This window comes from Oncorhynchus mykiss, chromosome 10 (genome assembly GCF_057628025.1).
Source record: "Oncorhynchus mykiss isolate SJ-2025 chromosome 10, ASM5762802v1, whole genome shotgun sequence".
Classification (NCBI taxonomy): Eukaryota; Metazoa; Chordata; class Actinopteri; order Salmoniformes; family Salmonidae; genus Oncorhynchus; species Oncorhynchus mykiss.
The window spans coordinates 71,837,482-71,857,212 of NC_143031.1; the positions used below are offsets into that span (position 1 = coordinate 71,837,482).

Below are 19,731 nucleotides of genomic sequence, written 5' to 3' on the forward strand. Positions count from 1 at the left end.
GTGATCTGCCTTTAATTCAAACCACAAAAATAACATCATAAAATCTACACTGCAGGGATAGTGTTTCTTCAAAGTGCAAAAGTCTACGTTCTGGTTGGTTCCCCTTCCTGTTCTCTATTAAAAGCTGATGGTATTGACGCCTCTTGTCAAACAATGTCTGTTTCTTTTACAACTTCCCTGAGTATAAAGAGAGTAGTGAATAGTGCTGTAACCATCACACCATTCAAGGGCCTCAATGCCACTGTTATGATAGGCGTGTACAAAAATGCATTTGTTCATTCAATCAAACTAGAGTACAGGCCCATCACAGGAAGTATTCACTATTGTAACACATCATAGAAGCACAATACATCCGTCCCACTTCCCTGATTGGCTGCTTGCCCAAACAAAAGAGGTTGGCACACTGGTTTGAGGCGTGTGACGGATCACTTTTAAGGTCAGAAGTCTGTGTGTGTGTGTGTGTGTGTGTGTGTGTGTGTGTGTGTGTGTGTGTGTGTGTGTGTGTGTGTGTGTGTGTGTGTGTGTGTGTGTGCGTGTGCATACGTGCGTACTAGAACATTGCACATACCATAGAGTCATAGAGACTTTGTGGGTGCAGCATGCTGGTTTCGGTAACTGGCTCTTCATCATTTATGTTGATAAGGCAGCTGTAGTTCTTGATTAACATGCACTGTGGTTTCTGCTGGTGAATCATATGTTCCATTAATTATCTTTAGAGCCAGAAAAACATCCAGGTCACTGATGGCTATATGAGTGTCTGGTTGATGACATTTGACTGATTTCTACAGATTCCCTTATCAGGAATGAATATGAATATTTGGTTTCTGGGCCCGTATTCACAAAGCATCTCAGAGTAGGAGTGCTGATCTAGGATCAGGTCTCCCCTGTCAATATAATCTAAAATGCCAAACTGATGCTAGATCAGCACAATGATTCTTCATTCTACAAATCTCACAAATCTCGATAGCATAAATCTAGATCAGTTTGTATTCCCGATGGCCTTCACCTAAAGTAAGTATACATGTATTATTCAATGTGCCTTTGCACTCCAAAATCATATAGGCACCTTACCTTACCACTTCAAGAAGGTATTATACTGTTGTGATGTTATCGAACCATCATGAACATAACTTATTCTGATGCAGGGACCATAAACCCAGATATCTAACAAAGGAGTCTCTATATGTTAAGTATATCACTAACCATATCACTGAGAACATTCCTCGCATCATGAGGGAAGCCTTTCCCATCGGCCAAAACAATGGTTATCTGATTGTCTTATACAAGCTATTTTTGTGAATACCGATTTAAATTGGTGGTGTCAATGAGTCCTAGCCACATCACCCCATATCATTAAGGTGAGAAAGATAAGTTAGTATGCCAACATGAACCTCATGAACCATGTCATAGAAGGATGGATTTTTTTATTCCAACCAGATCCACATACCATAGATTAAAATTCCAATCAAATACCTCATTGCAAGTACATAAGCACGTTTTGACTATTGGCCTATTGAAAATAAATGTGTTTTGTTGTGTTTTTATTTATTTTTAAATAGTAATTAGATACTTGTCCATTTCATGAAGGTGTGGTGGAGGTTATAGACCAAGAAAAATGGTGACAAACTATCTGAAGTTTTATTCATCCCCCTCTTTCATTTCCTTTGCCCCCAACTGTCTCGTTATAAAAAAGGTCAGCACACACAGTTAAAATATACAGTGTATAATTTTATAGGTTTTTCCCCAACAGGGCTTCTGGTGCAGGCGTCTGGGACCAGTCTGGGACGGGGGCTCGAGACGACAATGCGCAGCGCGCACGTACAGATCAGTTTCAGTCTTTGTCAGTTCTGAATGGGGGCGGAGGAAGTAAACCCATTAGAATCCTATAAAAAGAAAGTATCCGAGATCATAAAATATCAGGCTGCCGCACTAAGCATTCACTTACTGCCAGAGAGACAGACTGGAAGTCGCTTGTCAAGTTTCACCCTGACCTTGTGAGCGTCAGCGTTTTTTTTATTCATTGAAGCTCATCATTTTGATTAGATTTTTAGATTGAGCTATTGGTGTTGTTATAAAAGTGGCATTTCTGTCGATGGCAATAACCCGTTTCCTTTTCTGATTCGTTGAAAAGAGAACACTTACCGTTATTGACTTTATTCGCAAGCGGTCAATTTAACACATGGACACAGTGTAACAGAGCGCGCGTTTCTGTGATACCTTTATGCGTAATTGGCTAGGCCCGGGTCGCCCGCTAATATCCTATTCGAATCAGTTTTTATTTTTTGGGCAACATTTCTAAACAATTGTTTCCCAAGGATGCTCTTCCTGACTCGGAATAGATTCTGGTGTGTTTTCGTGCTGCTTGTCGCGGCCTTGAGGATGGGGGAGTCGCAGAGAGCAGAGCGCTCCAAGCCAAACTCCATCAAAGCGGCTCTGTTGGGAGAGCCCACGCCGGCCACGAACCGTTCAGCCACCCTCCAACCCGGGATCACCAAGAAAGGCAACATCCTTGCGCAGGTAATCTCATCGTTCTCTTTTGATTTACACACACATTACTGTAGTTATGATTTGATTGTAACAACTTTTGGCGAGGACATTGGTAATAATTTACTGTTTTGACATCCCTTTTCATGTTTTGAATAATCGTATTGGTATAAGTATTTTAGATGTCTCCGTTTTGCATTTAAATGGCTGGTTACAACTGTTCCAATACATGCGTTGTTGCTTTACGCAAGCCCCCAAACATTGCGCGTGGTGCCCAACTGAAGCCCCCAAACATTGCGTGTGGTGCCCAACTGAAGCCCCCAAACATTGCGCGTGGTGCCCAACTGAAGCCCCCAAACATTGCGCGTGGTGCCCAACTGAATCCCCCAAACATTGCGTGTGGTGCCCAACTGAAGCCCCCAAACATTGCGTGTGGTGCCCAACTGAAGCCCCCAAACATTGCGCGTGGTGCCCAACTGCCCATGGAAGTTTTTTGACGAGAACTAAAATAACGGTATTAGCCCCAATAACATTAGAACTTCTCTCATGTGTGAATCGTTATTGGAAATTACAGGGATAGGACCCCTCATAAACCTTAATTGCATCTCAGACCTTGACGCCACTGTCGGGTCCAACATGCTTCCAAGGCAAATCATTAACATGATCAGTAGAAATGTGAGAGAAAGTAAGTTAACACCGGGGATTATTTCTGTCTGGTTCTTAATGTCATTAAACCGCTCCAGACGCTTTCTGGAATTATTAGACGGAACTGTGGGCTGAGAGTGAAGGATACTCTTACCGACCACTTAATATGCACTCCAAGTGTTATCAGTTCCTGCTGTTTCAACACAGTGTGGAATTAGCCTGGCTGTCTGTATAAGCAGCCAGGCTAAAGTGAAAGCCTCGGGGTAAAGAGCTACACAGTGGTGGAAAAAGTAACCAATTTTCATACTTGACTAAAAGTCAGGATGCCTTAATAGAAAATTACTAAAGTAAAAGTGAATGTCACCCAGTAAAATAGTACTCGAGTAAAAGTATTTCAATTAATATAATTAAGTATCAAAAGTAAATGTAATTGCAAAAATATACTTACGGTAAAGTACAAATAATTTCAAATTCATTATATTAAGCAAACCAGACGGTGCCACTTAAATGTTTTTAAAGTATGGATAACAAGGGGCACATCCCAATACCCCAACATCATTTACAAACCAAGCGTATGTGTTTAGTTAGTCCGCCAGACCAGCAGCAATAGGGATGACCAGGGATGTTCTCTTGATAAGTCCGTGAATTGGATCAGTTTCCTGTCCTGCTAAGCATTCAAAATGTAACGAGTACTTTTTGGTGTCAGAGAAAAAGTATGGAGTACAAAGTACATTGTTTTCTTTAGGAATGTAGTGAAGTAAAAGTTGTCAAAAATATAAATAGTAAAGTACAGATATCCCCAAAAATACTTAAATAGTACTTTAAAATATTTTTCTTAAGTACTTTATACCACTGGAGCTACGCTATAGTTTGGTTCATGTGTGAATTATAAAAAAGCATTCTACCTAATTAGTTCTCTAATTGTTTTATTGAAACTGGATCTCAGGTGCCATACAGTATGTTTAGGTATATAATGTGTTCATACAGTATGTTTAGGTTTATAATGTGTTCATACAGTATGTTTAGGTATATAATGTGTTCATACAGTATGTTTAGGTATATAATGTGTTCATACAGTATGTTTAGGTATATAATGTGTTCATATTTTGTAGGTGAAGTTAAATAAATAGGATACATATATAAATAGTTCCCTCCCTCCCTCCCTCCCTCCCTCCCTCCCTCCCTCCCTCCCTCCCTCCCTCCCTCCCTCCCTCCCTCCCTCCCTCCGTACCCCACCTGCTGTCTCGACCTCTGAATGCTCGGCTATGAAAAGCCAACTGACATTTACTCCTGAGGTGCTGACCTGTTGCACCCTTTACAACCACTGTGATTATTATTTGACCCTGATGGTCATCTTTGAACATTTGAAAATCTTGAAGAACAATCTGGCCTTAATGGCCATGTACTCTTATAATCTCCACTTGGCACAGCCAGAAGAGGTGTGGTTCATCTCTAGGTTTCTTCCTAGGTTTTTCTTAAAGTAAATTAATATGAAAGTTGACTAAATTAGTTTAGATCTTTTTTCTTTTCTTTTTTTGCTTTGTTATCAAATGTAAAAGGCAACACTGTTTATGTTATTTCTGGCATCTTCTTGAACAGTAGATGGCGCCACATTTCTGTTTTCCCCTGCTATACATTTAAGCCAGCGTTTCACATTAAAAAAAATAAATAATTGATTCTCAGTTGATTGTCTTTGTCTTTTACAATCAAAGTGTTTATACCAGTGTAACTACTGGTTGGCTACAGTTTAGCTTTGGCTTGGACTAGTGTCTGCTGTAGGCTTATATAGGTCTCCAGAATGTCACTTGTAATGATACCAGTGGATGAAGTGGATATGCCTGTCTGTAGCGTGAGTGTGTGTGTGTGTGTGTGTGTGTGTGTGGGGGGGGGGGGGGGAGCTACTGCTGAGAGCACTGTTCTGAGATCCTACCACTCAGACAGTGAGGATTAAAGGGAATAGCTTCAGTCTCTTCTGCGTAGTGGGAACCGTTCCAGCCACCAGAGCTGTGCCAGACCTCTGTTTAAATGTCTGCTTACAACTTTGCCATTGCAATAAACTGGAGTGGTTTGGATAGAATGGACCACTGGGGATGAGTGTGTGTATGTGTGGAGACCACCACCGTACTGTTATAAGAGTGAAATGCCACGGCACATTTAGATGGCTAATGGTTTCAATGGGAGGTGGTGTGTCTCCCCGTCTCTCCTGTCTGCTAGAATGGTTTCCAGCCTTGTACCGTTACAGCCAGCACTCAACAACAGCCAGACATGAATCACGGGCCACAGGCAAACTCTATTGACCTGCTGTGTGGCATCTGAAGTGGTTGTTTATGATGTAAATCAAAGATAACAAACCTTGAAGTCTTCACAGGCTTTTAATTGGCAACGTGTGGCATCGATTTGTGATGGCTTATAGGAGCTTTTGTTATAGTGTGGATGATACTGAGCAGTCAACCATGCAAATAGTGGGTCATGGTGATTGCTTAGATTGCGACTGAAGGTCCTCACTAGCTTTTTATGTTAGATTATATACTCATAATGAACAATTTACTCTATAGAGAATGGCCTGACTCTGAAGAGAACCTGCCTTGATTTTTTGATTTGCAGCAACCGGTGATCCGGTGATCAGGTTGCCTGCTGGTCAGAGACATGGGGTGGGCCAGAGACATGCGGTGGGTCAGAGAAATGGGGTGGGTCAGAGACATGGGGTGGGTCAGAGACATGGGGTGGGTCAGAGGCATGGGGTGGGTCAGAGACATGGGGCGGGTCAGAGACATGGGGCGGGTCAGAGACATGGGATGGGTCAGAGACATGCAGTGGGTTAGAGACATGGGGCGGGTCAGAGACATGCGGTGGGTTAGAGACATGGGGCGGGTCAGAGGCATGGGGTGGGTCAGAGACATGGGGCGGGTCAGAGACATGGGGCGGGTCAGAGACATGGGATGGGTCAGAGACATGCGGTGGGTTAGAGACATGGGGCGGGTCAGAGACATGGGGTGGGCCAGAGACATGGGGTGGGCCAGAGACATGGGGTGGGTCAGAGACATGGGGTGGGCCAGAGACATGGGGTGGGTCAGAGACATGGGGTGGGTCAGAGACATGGGGTGGGTCAGAGACATGGGGTGGGTCAGAGACATGCGGTGGGTTAGAGACATGGGGCGGGTCAGAGACATGGGGCGGGTCAGAGACATGCGGTGGGTTAGAGACATGGGGCGGGTCAAAGGCATGGGGTGGGTCAGAGACATGGGGCGGGTCAGAGACATGGGGCGGGTCAGAGACATGGGATGGGTCAGAGACATGTGGTGGGTTAGAGACATGGGGCGGGTCAGAGACATGCGGTGGGTTAGAGCTGCGTGGGGGGGCATCAGTGGAAAGCGGTGGTGTGAACCCTCAAATATTATAACCAATCTCTTCTGGATGAAGCTTGTCTTTCTCTACCCTGTAGATTAATGAAGACGTTGGCGTAATGTTGAGGTTGCTATAATTCGTGATGAAGCGTTGGCAGAACATTACACCTTCCTCCATAGAGGCAGTGGATCAGGACATGAGTGATCGTCCGCTTGGAACACTTCTAAACTTCACAGTTTGAGAGACTATTGACATAATTCACCATCACATCCATTTAGGCCCTTTCCCACATTTCTCCCTCAGATTCCTCTAACAGCAGACCTCCTCAAAAGAAGGGTGTTCATTTTTACACAGCATTATTCAGGCTGTTGAAATGTATTTCTTCTGGTCCTCCAATCCTCCGACATGAAAGGATATGAGAAAGATTGCAACATAAGCTCTCAATAAATCACCCCCACTGGCTCACTTTCAAAAGTCACAAATTAGAGACGGGGAGTCGGGGAGCGGAGCACGGCGGCCACCCAGAGAAGCCTGCAGGAAACCGGGGTGTAATTTGGTGTTTAAATTGTCAGATTAGTAAAGTTGGGCTCTATCCAACATGTCAAAGCTATTGGTGGATCTATATAGGAAGTACCATGACAGACTCATTTGTTTTTGTTTCCTTCGGCTGTTGACAAAGTTTTGCACTGACTTTGCCGCTCTCCGCTCTAGCTGACTATAAATGTCACATGAATCACTTTGTGCTCCAACCTCAATGTCAGGTTGTGACTGTCCCAAGTGATTCAATCATTACAATTAAGACAAGCTGCATGAGTGTGTGGCTCCACCCCCTTCCCCCCTCACATTGACTTGACTTGAGTGAAACCAAACCGAAGTAACACAAAGTGAAAGGCCCTCTTGACTGGGAGATGTTCAGACCCGATGCTCCTGGGTGGCCCCTGGTTCCCAGTAAGTTAGAGAACCAGTACAGATGGATGGTATGGGCAGGGAACGTTCACCACCCTAACCTCTGAACCCACAAGGGGAAGTGGAGGCATGCGTACAGTAACAGTGGTTGGCTGTTTCTACCAGTGCCTGGACATCCATACAGTTTTAAGTAGTCTTAAAACTGTGTTTAATTCAACACAGAGATTATTTTAACAAGCCAGGACCGAATCGCTTAGGCTCCCCCAGTAAAAGTTGAGCGCTAGGTCCCCTCTCCCCCCCCTCTCGCCCCGCCAGCACCCCTCCCTACCCCCTCCAGGGTTAAGTAACTGTTTAGTGATCTTAACGATCTGAGAGGGGGAAACAAAGCAGGCCGAGGTGTGAGTGCTTGTTAGCGCTAGGTAGCCGCCGTCAAGGCTCCGTCTCCTCCATCTCAGGGGTCCAGCGGGTCTCCTGGCTGTCTCTCACCCCTCCAGTCAGGGGGGCCCAGTGGGTCTCCTGGCTGTCTCTCACCCCTCCAGTCAGGGGGGTCCAGCGGGTCTCCTGGCTGTCTCTCACCCCTCCAGTCAGGGGGGCCCAGCGGGTCTCCTGGCTGTCTCTCACCCCTCCAGTCAGCAGGCCCTGGGGGGCGAGTGTGGGCCCCAGATGGGCCATAATGGGTATCAGGGGCCCTAGCAGGCCAGCAGAGTATCCTGAGGGGAATTCATTTCACTTACCTCTGTACCCTGTTAATGAGAGTCAGGAGACACAGAGCCCTTCTCTATCCACAGGCTAACACCTCACTGAGCTACACCCAGCTCTGTCTGGGGTTTCCGGCTCAGTCATGTGCCCTTCTTTTGATCGCTGGTGTAGGGCCAATATGGTTCTGTAGGGCCAATATGGTTCTGTAGGGCCAATATGGTTCTGTAGGGCCAATATGGTTCTGTAGGGCCAATATGGTTCTGAGTGTATTTAAAGAGTTAGGACATTGAGGTTTCTGCATTATGATACGTTTCCATGACACTTTAAGATTCTACGCTGAGTGTACAAAACATTAAGAACACCTGCTCTTTTCATGACCAGGGGAATCCAGGTGGAAGCTTTGATCCCTTATTAAATCTACTTCAACCAGTGTAGACGAAGGGGAGAAGACAGGTTAATGAAGGATTGTTAAGCATTGAGACAATTGAGACATGGATTGTGAATGTGTGCCGTTAATGGGAAGATAAAAGATTGAAGTGCCTTTGAATGGGGTATGGTACAGTTGTAGGTGCCAGGCGTGCCAGTTTCAGTCAAAAACAGTGACGCAGCTGGGTTTTTAATGAAGAACAGTTTCCCGTGTGCGTCAAGAATGGTCCACCACCCAAAGGACATCCAGCCAACTTGACACAACTTTGGGAAGCATTGGAGTCAACATGGGCCAGCATCCCTGTGGAACGCTTTTCGACACCTTGTAGAATCCATGCCCTGACGAATTGAGGCTGCTCTGAGGGCAGAAGGTGTTCCTAATGTTTTGTATAGTCAGTGTACGGCAGCCATGTTATCTCTCCATCAACATTACATGGGGAATATTTAAACACATTGATGTAACTGAATGTCTGGAATTGGAACAATATAGAAAATGTTCCAAGTTGACCCAACTCTCTAAATTCAGCACATGGCTCTGGTGTAGCCCATAGGGAGACTCTGTCCCCAGAGTCACAGACCGATACAATCCAGGGTTTAACCCATCAAAGACCTGTGTTTTCAGTGACGAAAGAGCCAAAGTTGTATTGTTAAGGTTCTTACGATGCGTATGTGTTTTATGCCCCTGTCCCTTTGTTATCTGATACTGTGAGACCGTCTCTCCTTAGAGGGCAGAGGACGTTTGTTTACTTGGTGACATAGTTTATTAGACTCCGTGAGGCTCAGTGCTGCTGACCATGATTACCAATCACAGTTTCAGGCTTCCATGCTTGATTATCCAAGGTCAAGTTCAATTGCCCTCCAAGTTCTCGTAACAGTGTGTGTGTGTGTGTGTGTGTGTGTGTGTGTGTGTGTGTGTGTGTGTGTATTACTGTTATAACCCCATTATTTTAATCTTCTTAAGTGAATAGTGAGCAGAGCCTTTCTAACCAGACTTTGATGTTTGAATGGTTTGAATATACATTTAGACAGTTGGCTAAGTGACAGAATCGTATGTGTCACAGTTGCCCTGAAGTACAGTAGCTGCCTCATCTGCCGTGACTAGACTTGAGGTAAATAACCCTCCACTAACGTTGTGTTGTGGTCTTATGAACATGTGTTACACTCCTATCATATTATGATATCAGTCCTTCGGAATGACTGATGCTGGGTAAATACGGGCAAATACAGAGTAAAGGACAGGTTCAAAGACTCATGTATCCTGGAGTAAAACTGGTGTATGCCTCCCTCCCTCCCTCCCTCCCTCGCTCCCTCCCTCCCTCCCTCCCTCCCTCCCTCCCTCCCTCCCTCCCTCCCTCCCTCCCTCCCTCCCTCCCTCCCATTACCTTCAAAGCCCAGGCCACTTATAACACCACGAGAGCAGCACGAGACAGGACTGGGGACCCAGGGGCCTTCCCTCATCGCTCTGCGTCTGTCTCCCTCTTTATGGTCTAGCCTGCATGAGAGGAACACAGCCCACTTCCTCTAACAGGGATAGCCTCTTGCTTTCATGTGATATGGTGCGTCTAGGGGAAATAGGGGATTGGGAGTGGCGGCGGCAAACAAAAAGGGGCCAATAAAGTGAGCTAGTGGAGTCGTGATCAAATGAGACGCATCCAAACGAAACCGCCGCCTCCCCTCAGAGGACCGTGGCGTCAATGAGGTGTTTTGAAACATGGCAAGATAAAGTGAGATTATCGGTCATTGGATTTCAAAGGGCTCCTGTGAAATGATGGAGGCTTGATGGAAGAGGTGAGGGAGGATGGTGAGGGGAGGGAGGGAAGGGAGGAGGCCCTTCCTACAGCAGAGTACAGTACAGCTCCACTGTAATCAATCCTAGACTGCTTAGCCAGGAACCACCTGCTAAAAATCTGAGAGACTGTATAGGGTACTGTAGGGCCAAGATATTTCTCTTCACATTTCAACATCAGAACACACTTTCCTGTGGTGTTGATCTCATTGGTCAATGCTTCAGAGCATTGTGGGGTTAACCAAGTCTTATTTCTTCTTCTCTTAGGGCTAGTTAATTGTTCATGGGCAGCAGAGTTGCCAACGACCGGATGCATCCAGTTTTCAGGGATACAACCTAACTTCCTTTTCCGCTGAAGACCGGATGTGGGAACTTCGCTCAGGCCTTTTCTTTTATGCCTGCTACATTAGGTTATGGGCAGCCACAGGCCTAAACTGATACCACTGAACTTGAGAACATGAACATGATCTGAAACTCTTGGCTATATGATGATGTCATTGTGGACATAGGCTAGCATGTAAAATACCCTGTTAGCTCTACATTACATTCGCCTCGCTTCACTGCAGGAGAAATTGGGCACAAGCCCAGTTCAGAAACATGAAGCTCAGGTCAACCTTTTATGTTTGGAAGGACTTGTTTTTCCAAGACTTATCAAGACATTTCCAATTATTATTATTATTATTATTATTATTATTGCTTAATGGTTTCACTTCCAAGAACATATTATTGTTTAATGGTTATTAATCCTAATGAATACCTTCTTGGAAATGTCTTGATAAGTCTGGGAAAAGCGAGTCCTTCCAAACATAAAAGGTTGACCTGAGCTTCAATAACAACCGTGGCACCATTTAGGATCTCACCATGTTGCAACCTATTCTTGTTCTGCTTGCTCTTATTTTCATTGTATTACTGGACGGACGTTTATTAGTCCCTACATGTGTTTTCAATGTGACAAACTCGACATTGCTCACACAAGGTCCAAATACCTCTAAGCCTGTTCAGTTGATTTAAGCACATGGATATTAAATAACATCTGATCTGAAGATATTGAGATGTTCGGTTTTTGAGAGCTCGCTCCAACATGTGGGGTACGTTTTGATCTAGCAACAAGGCCTGTTATGGTGACGTGACTCTTCTGAATCCTAATCCACGTTCATTATTGTGACTGTAATGACTTTATGTTCTAGCATTCACATGTTTATTATTCAATGCTTTGCAATGGTGGTCAGTTCTGATGCAGATCTGTCAGTTCAGCACCAGCCCGACGTAGAGCAGCCCAAACAAGTTGCTATTACGTCAATCGAACATTGGACGGAGAAAACCTAAATAGGCTGTTTGTGGCAATGTCTGTTGTCATTGTTGTGCATTTTTGGGGTTAGTATTGTGTAGCTCATACAAAGTGGACACTAATGCATGTCGACGGGTGTCTGGTGTCTGGTGCCTGGTGGCTAGTGGCTAGTGTCTGGTGCCTGGTGGCTAGTGGCTGGTGGCTGGTGGCATGTTGGCTGGTGACTGTTGCCTGGTGGCTGGTGACTGTTGCCTGGTGGCTGATGTTGGAGTGGCCAGACCTCAGCAAAAGACTGAAACAGCCTCATCGACCGACTCTGGACCTTGTCCAAGGAGGAGTTGCTTGTGTACAGTACAGTGTCCCCTCTCACTCGACATGTTCATCTGACTATCATATTATTTCATTTGAACTCGTTTGCCCTCATACTCGTGCGACGCTGGGGGACACCAGACGGTACGTAATGTGTAAAAATAAAAGAACAATCCCGTGGTTGTGTGTATTGCTGCATGCACTTGTTGTGGAAAAAGTGAGCCGGGCCCTTTCATTATGGCCGCCGTGTGGACTGTGGTTAAATGGTTGCTATGTTTATGGACACACTGCGGTTTTACCTCGGTCATCTCGGCTCACCTAAATCAATGCGTTCTGCAGACCCGGTTGGTGGCTGAGGACGGAAGGAAATCACATTGAATTGTTACCATGTTGCCATAGCTTCACCAGACTACGGCCTATGTCTCAGGCACTGTCTGAAACTCCACTTCTGATCAGGTGCCATTTCAGACGTTCCCTCAGTGATCTGAGAGAGTCAATCTGGGGAATTATGAGATGGAAAAGTAAGAAAAGAACCACGGATGCCGAATACTTGCTTTTCAAATCCCCAGGTACCCAATTAGAACAGCGGTTGGTCGCAAAACGGACTCCATAGCCAAGTGGTTCTATTATCCAATGACTGCTTCATCCAACTATTTAGGCTTCTAAAAGCCATCTTGAGATAGAGTGAACCTTGACTTGTGTTTTTCTTGGGTGGGGATACAGTAATGGCTCCATTGTTTGGAGTATCTGAAGATATTCCTGGCCGTAGGCTGACACGTAGAAGCTGAGCGAGAGGCAGCAGTCCCCCTTCTCTCTCTCTCTCTCTCTCTCTCTCTCTCTCTCTCTCTCTCTCTCTCTCTCTCTCTCTCTCTCTCTCTCTCTCTCTCTCTCTCTCTCTCTCTCTCTCTCTCTCTCTCTCTCTCTCTCTCTCTCTCTCTCTCTCTCTCTCTCTCTCTCTCTCTCTCTCTCTCTCTCTCTCTCTCTCTCTCTCTCTCTCTCTCTCTCTCTAGTCTACGGACTGTTTTCCACCTTTGGAAAAAGGTCTGGTTCTTCAGAAGGAATTCATACAGAACACACTCTGCTAATCTGCTTACTGTCTTGAGCAATTTCTGTTGGACTTTTTAAAGCCGTCACATAAAAATGCCATGGGAGACGGGGAAATTAGTGACGGTTAGGAGAAGTAGTGGAGTCTAGGAGTGGGGTTTATATGACTGTAAGTGGAACCAAAACCGTTTTCCGTCATGTCTGGTAACCATTACCGACAAAACATTATGTTTTTTATGATGCAATTCTAAAAACCGGCAATGTTATGGGTGACAGGTTTGTTGCTAGTTAGCCTGAGTTGAACCGCAGTGTCACTGTTCCCTAACTAATGGCTGTACGTAACCTTATTAGTGACCTTAGTCCAATACCTAGTGACCTTGTCCAGAGGTTTCAGACCGCTTAGATGTTTGACTAACAGTCACATGCAGGGACCAGGGTTCGAGTCCCGGTCGGGGCCACCACCCAAATAAACCCCAATATTATGAGTTGATTTATTATTTTTCAGTTCCCAGCCCATATGGGCTAACAAGACACTAATTGATACATACATGTGATCATTATCCATGATTCTGAATGTTTCTGTTTCGACATCTACAGGTGTACCCATGCAGCAGCGATAAGGAGTGCACTGTAGGAAGCTACTGCCACAGCCCTCAGCAAGCACCCTCCCGCTGTCTCACCTGCCGACGGAGGAAGAAGCGTTGCCATAGAGACGCCATGTGCTGCCCCAGCAACCGCTGCAGCAACTGTACGTTGTGTTGACGGACCTCTCTTACTTTTTAAGTCAGCATGTCTGAAGTCGGTGTGAAGTGAACACGTCTCTGTCACAAGAACATTCCTAACAGACAGACTGGATGGGTGTCGGGCAACAGAGAGGGACGTCTATCTAGTCCAGAGGACATTTAAATGGGGCGGCAGGTAGCCTAGTGGTCAGAGCGTTGGGCCAGTAACCAAAAGGCTGCTAGATCGAATCCCCGAGCTGACAAAGTAGAAATCTGTCATTCTGCCCCTGAACAAGGCAGTTAACCCACTGTTCCTAGACCAGTTAACCCACTGTTCCTAGGCCGTCATTGTAAATAAGAATTTGTTCTTAACTGACTTGCCTAGTTAAATAAAGGTTACATAAAAAATGACGGAGCAATTACATTTGAACCATATTGAACACATGCTTTCTACCCATAGTTCAGCACTGAACGCTCCTCTCTCTCCGCTCTGTGTCCTCTGAGAGATGAACTGCAATAGACATGAATGATAACCACATGTGCTAGTCACTGGGTAGCTGTGATCCCTAATAACACAAGTTAAAGAACTGTCGTTGACCAACCTGAACAGAAATTCATATAGAAGACGGAATATATGACACTGTATCTATCAAACCCTGGCTTGTCTTTAGCTGTAATAGCTGTAGCTTTAGCTGTAATCATTATTATGTGGTGGTTGAACTCACCTCTAACTTCTCTCTCTCCACTGGCCGTATCCATGTAGATATCTGTGTCCCTATCTCGGAGAGCGTCCTCTCACCTCACATCTCAGCCTTGGACGACCACAACAAGCTCTCCACCAAGGACAGCACTGTCGACTGGAAGAAGAGTGGGAAAGCAGCGCAGGCCAAACACTCTGTTAAAGGTAGCCATTTCACCTACTTGTTAAACAGCTGTAAACAGACCAGAGTTTAAATAGTATTTGAAATCTGCTTAAAATGCGTTGAGTGTTGGATTGAGATTGCCTGGAGAGATGGGTGGGGTTTGTACTTTTGAAACTACTCCATTGGTTCCATTGCACCAGGCAAGCTTAGTCAAGCACAGCTATAGTATTTGAAAGATCTTCGATACCAGTTGAACCCAGGTCTGAAGACCGCCTCTCGGCCTGGCCTGGGAGAAGATATACAGTCATATGAAGGGATGATCTCTGTTCCCTTTTCCGATTTCGCAATCGCAATATCTCTCGCTGATCCTGGTCCACGGCGCTGAATCTCTGTTGTCCCTGTTCTCTGTTACTTGTCTGTAGTCACACGAAGTTAAAGAGACGCCAGTCCGCAAACGACCGCTATAATTACCCGCTAGCTCGTATATCAGCTGCGAACCTCAGAGACCACGGCTCAGCATGGGGGCCTGGCTGAGAGAAACCAAACCACAGTGGCCCCTTGCTGTTCCCCACGACACCTACATAAACCAGGCATACAAACACTCTCGCTGACAGCACCACGCTGTCTCATATACATTTGTGAAACCACAGAATGTAGAGTTGGCGAGGTTCGTAGTGGTATTAATAACTGGAGTTATTATTGAGTCCCCTTTTGGCATTCGTTTTATCCTGACTCAACAAGTGAATAGGCCTACGTATAAGCAGGCCTTCGTATAAGCAGTGTTGTTGTCAATAAAGTTCTACCTCTAATGAGACACCTTAATGGCAGTGCAATAAATGCCCTCTGGAGAAATGAATAGCCGCAATGCTAAAATTCCAGGATAAAAAGGGTGCAGTATTTGAGGTCATTTTGAGTAAACGCTAGGCCTATTCACTTTTTCATTTGCGTCTGACTCTCGTCTTGCTTCGCCTCTGCAACTCAATTGCAGTGACTTTGGAGGGAGAGTCGAGAGATCAACACAACATATTAAACATTCCATTCAGGCAGAGCACTGAATGGGAACTTCATGTTGTTGATTGGAACTTCATTTCGAAACAAACCCCTTACAAGAAACTGAGGTTTTGCCAGAGTTACAGGACGGCTGGTTTGTGTCGAAAAAGCCCCTCTGGCACAGGGGAATCTGGGTTGTTTCACAGAAAACTTGCATGACTAAATAACATGGATCATAAATATTTGTCGTACTAATTACATCCTTTGAAAGACTATATAAACCTGTAAAATAAACCTCCTGCCAAGAACATCAAGTTCTACCCGAAATAGGTTAATTTAGTTGATAAATCTAAGGACATTTCCAGTCCACTAATATACTAACCCTGTAATGTAGTTTGAATTGAGATGAAAAGAAAGCCAGAGGTATGTTTGAGCTCTTTCCTATGGAAGTCAAAACAAAGATAATGGGCATTTCCTGTGGTTTAGTAGTTGGGGGATTTTCCCTGTAGAGTGTAGTGTACATTTCACATGTAAGAGCATGATAACTCTCTACATATTGATGAATGGCCATGAATTGTCCATGCTCTAAACCAGGGTTTCCCAAACCTGGTTCTGCCACCACCTCTTGGTGCACGTTTTGGGTTTTGCCCCAGCACATCACAGCTGTGTAGTGCTGGGGTTTGGAAAACTCTGCTCCAAACCACACATAGATTCAATGTTTTTTTTACCCTAGAACAGGGATGGGCAACTTTGATGGTGGTGGGGGCCACAAAAAAATCTGAAATCATCATGAGGGGCCGTAGTTGCTCCACGCATCAATGGGGGCCCCCTGGGCTCTAATTCGACCTTGATATATAGTTGGCTGCTGAGTCCGAGGGTCTTCCCCGCAGACCACCAATTGCCCATCCCTGGCCTAAATAAGGAATGGTAATAGAATCCACAGTACATTATATAGTATTCTATACTAGTACATGCAGTAAAGGGTCAGAGTATATCAAAACATGCTGAAAAGTAAGAAAAGGTCTGTGTTTTGCATGTGCACCCTACATCTTCCCTCATACTAGCCCATGTTAAGACTCCTTTCTCTCCCTCCCTTGACCAGGACACGAGGGCGACCCGTGCCTGCGCTCGTCGGACTGCTCCGTGGGCTACTGCTGCGCTCGCCACTTCTGGACCAAGATCTGCAAACCGGTGCTGCGGCAGGGCGAGGTGTGCACCAAGCAGAGGAAGAAGGGCTCCCACGGCCTGGAGATATTCCAGCGCTGCGACTGTGCCAAGGGCCTCTCCTGCAAGGTCTGGAAGGACGCCACCTCCTCCTCCAAGTCCAGGCTTCACATGTGCCAGAGGATCTGAAGGGTGAGGCAGGGCTGTCCGCCGAGGCCTTTCTCTTTGTCTTCCTCCGACCTGCTTTCGGAGGAGGAGAACCAGGAGATGACATGAGATGAGAGACTGGGAAAGAGCGATTGAGAGAGAGAATGGAAGATGCTGAGGGCTGGTTGATACCCAGCAAACTCAAGCAAAGAAGGAGGTTTTTCTGAGAGCATTTGGCACCGTTCCATGTATGATCCTTCCTGTTTGGTTGTGTTCCAGCTCAGAACATTCTCGCAGAGTTCTGAGACTGTTGCATTCATCCTTAAGTTGTTCAGCGTGTTCTCGAGGACTTTATGCAAACTAACTTCTTTATGTCGAAGGCTCTTCAGAAAGTTGGATGTGTTTTATGTACAAGTTCCTTAAAATGTTGCATATATTTTCACATCATGAAAAGAAAAGACATATCTTTATTACAGCCATCATTAACCAATGGCATAGAAACATCTTCCTATCTATCCTTATGAAGGCAAGACTGCTGTGATGCACCCTTGGTTTACTAGTTATGTTTGTTTTTGGCACATATTTCACGTATGATATTTTCACACTAAGGGAATGACAGAACCCCAGCTAACCGATACAAGCGCTATTGTAATCTCACTATTCTGATTATATTTGGAGCGTTCACTCCAATAGCGTAACCAATGTGGGAATCTCCAAACGAATAGTCGCCTACAGTAACAATGACTCTCAAACCAACATGTGGGCTCAACCATGCTAGTAAAGAACAGAAAGCATATATGTTTTGTATAGATTATGAACATAGATATACAGGTTACTGCCAAAATAAAGGAAACATCAACATAAAGTGTTTCAATAGGTCGTTGAGCCAGAACAGCTTCAGTGCACCTCGGCATAGATTTGACAAGTGTCTGGAACTCTATTGGCGAGATGAGTCTTCCACAAGAAATTCCATCATTTGGTGTTTTGTTGATGGTGGTGGAAAATGCTGTCTCAGGCACCGCTCCGGAATCTCGCATTCGTGTTCATTTGGGTTGAGAACTAGCCTGGATTTGTCTCAGTTGAGTCTAAGTGTAGACGTATGCCATAGTAAGGCTATTAAGAGCCTGGAATCCAAACATGTTTAGTTTTCTAGATTTTGATAGAATCCAGGCTAGAATCCAAACAAATTCAGTTTGATTGCAGGCTAGAATCCAAAGAGATTCAGTTTGATTGGTTCAACCACAGGACTGGAGGGTCAGTGGTGTAGAACTAATACCAGACCCCAAAGTGCCTCTCGTCCCCAAATGACATCCATATGACTGGAGCTGAGACCACAACCAGGAATCCAGGAATTCAATCAGGACATATTGAACACGTGGTTTTATCTGTTACTACTACTTATAAATTCTGAAAATATTACTGCAATTGCAAATATGCCCAATAACCTTTTGGTCTTTCCCCCACATTTGCGATCTGTATTCAATTGATAATGATAATATAATTCACGATACAATACCTATGAAATGTGACCTGCACCTTCTAGAATGTTTTAACCTGTATTATTTCTCATGGGAAAATGCTTACTTTTCACACGTCTTACTGGATGTACAGTGTACCGACCTGCTCATTGTTTTTCACATTAGATGATTTTCAATGTTAAACTTAACCAGTTGTTCACTACAGTACATAGTCAATGCCATAATATGTACCTCCATTTTGTTTTCCATTTGTTTTCCAGGCACCATTTCCACCAGTTTTCTAACGTCAAGAAGCTCTTATATTGTATATAATGTGGAAACGATTGAAATTGTATTTAAGAATCAATGTATATCATGTACAGATAATAATAAACATTAGAAAGATATTAAGGTAACAACAAAAAGGATGAGGTGAGATGATTAAAAGGGGACACTGCAGCAAGGTTAGTTCAAGCCTGCCGCGTAGGCACTGGTGGTCCTGGGCCCAATCAGATTGTGCGGTGTTTATAGGCTCTCTACTTGTCAGTGTTCCAAACGGGACATTATTGGTATTTTTACCTAAAGATGCAAACACAATCAGATAGACTTCATAGCAAGCAGTGCACTGGAATGAAGTTCATATGAACTGGAATGACATTCACTTTCATGGGATGGGTGGCCAAAAATAAGTAACTGAAAGCCACACACCCAATAAGCCACGAATACGACCGCATTGAGGCAAATGTCACTGTCCTACTGTTTTCAGCAGATATTTTCTGTGCATTTACAGTGATGGATGAATAAATAAAGAATGTATTTTATATTACAAATGACTTGTTACTTTACTATTATCAATAGTTGGTACCAGAACACTCTGAACACTTTTTAGTAGGCCTACAAAAAGGTGCTATCTAGAACCTAAAAGGGTTCTTTGGCTGCCCTCATATCAGAACCCTTTGAAGAACCCTTTTTGGTTTCAGGTAGAATGCTTTTGGTTCCAGGTAGAACTCTTTTGGGTTCAATGTAGAACCCTTTCCACAGAGGGTTATACATGGAACCCAAAATGGTTTTACCTGGAACCAAAAAGGGTTCTCCTATGGGGACAGCCGAATAACATTTTTTGAACCCTTATTTCTAAGAGTGTATAGGCTACTGCAGTTTCCCAAACCTCCATCTTGTTCCTTATTGGAGACAATACAAGCACACCTGATTCAAATGTCCAACTAATCACCAGGCCTTTCATTAGTGGTCCGCTGTAGCTCATTTGGTAGAGCATGGCACTTGCAATAGTGGGTTTGATTCCCAGGACCACCCATACATGTCAAATACAGTATATGCAAGCATGACTGTAAGTCGCTTTGGATAAAAACTGCCTGCTTATGGCATATATTATTATTAGTTCATCTTATCACCAGGCTCTTCGTTAGTTGAACTGGCTGAGTGTAATCGAGGAGAG

At 44.7% G+C, this 19,731-nt stretch overlaps 1 protein-coding gene across 1 annotated transcript; it reads left to right on the top strand.

Annotated features, from left to right (window-relative positions):
- Nucleotides 1–1,915: 1,915 nt before the first annotated feature.
- Nucleotides 1,916–19,105, top strand: LOC110497321 (dickkopf-related protein 2). Its single transcript, XM_090187799.1, has 4 exons — nt 1,916–2,517; nt 13,530–13,680; nt 14,418–14,558; nt 16,610–19,105. Exons 1-4 carry the CDS (start codon nt 2,317–2,319, stop codon nt 16,858–16,860), a joined length of 744 nt encoding a protein of 247 aa, XP_090043925.1. The 5' UTR covers nt 1,916–2,316; the 3' UTR covers nt 16,861–19,105.
- Nucleotides 19,106–19,731: the final 626 nt, after the last annotated feature.

Bases quoted from the DNA above. Each gene is read 5' to 3' on its own strand.
- LOC110497321 (XM_090187799.1), top strand. From the start codon at position 2,317: ATGCTCTTCCTGACTCGGAATAGATTCTGGTGTGTTTTCGTGCTGCTT. The intron at 13,681-14,417 runs GTACGTTGTGTT...GTATCCATGTAG, and splicing joins CAGCAACCGCTGCAGCAACT to ATATCTGTGTCCCTATCTCG. The intron at 14,559-16,609 runs GTAGCCATTTCA...TCCCTTGACCAG, and splicing joins GGCCAAACACTCTGTTAAAG to GACACGAGGGCGACCCGTGC.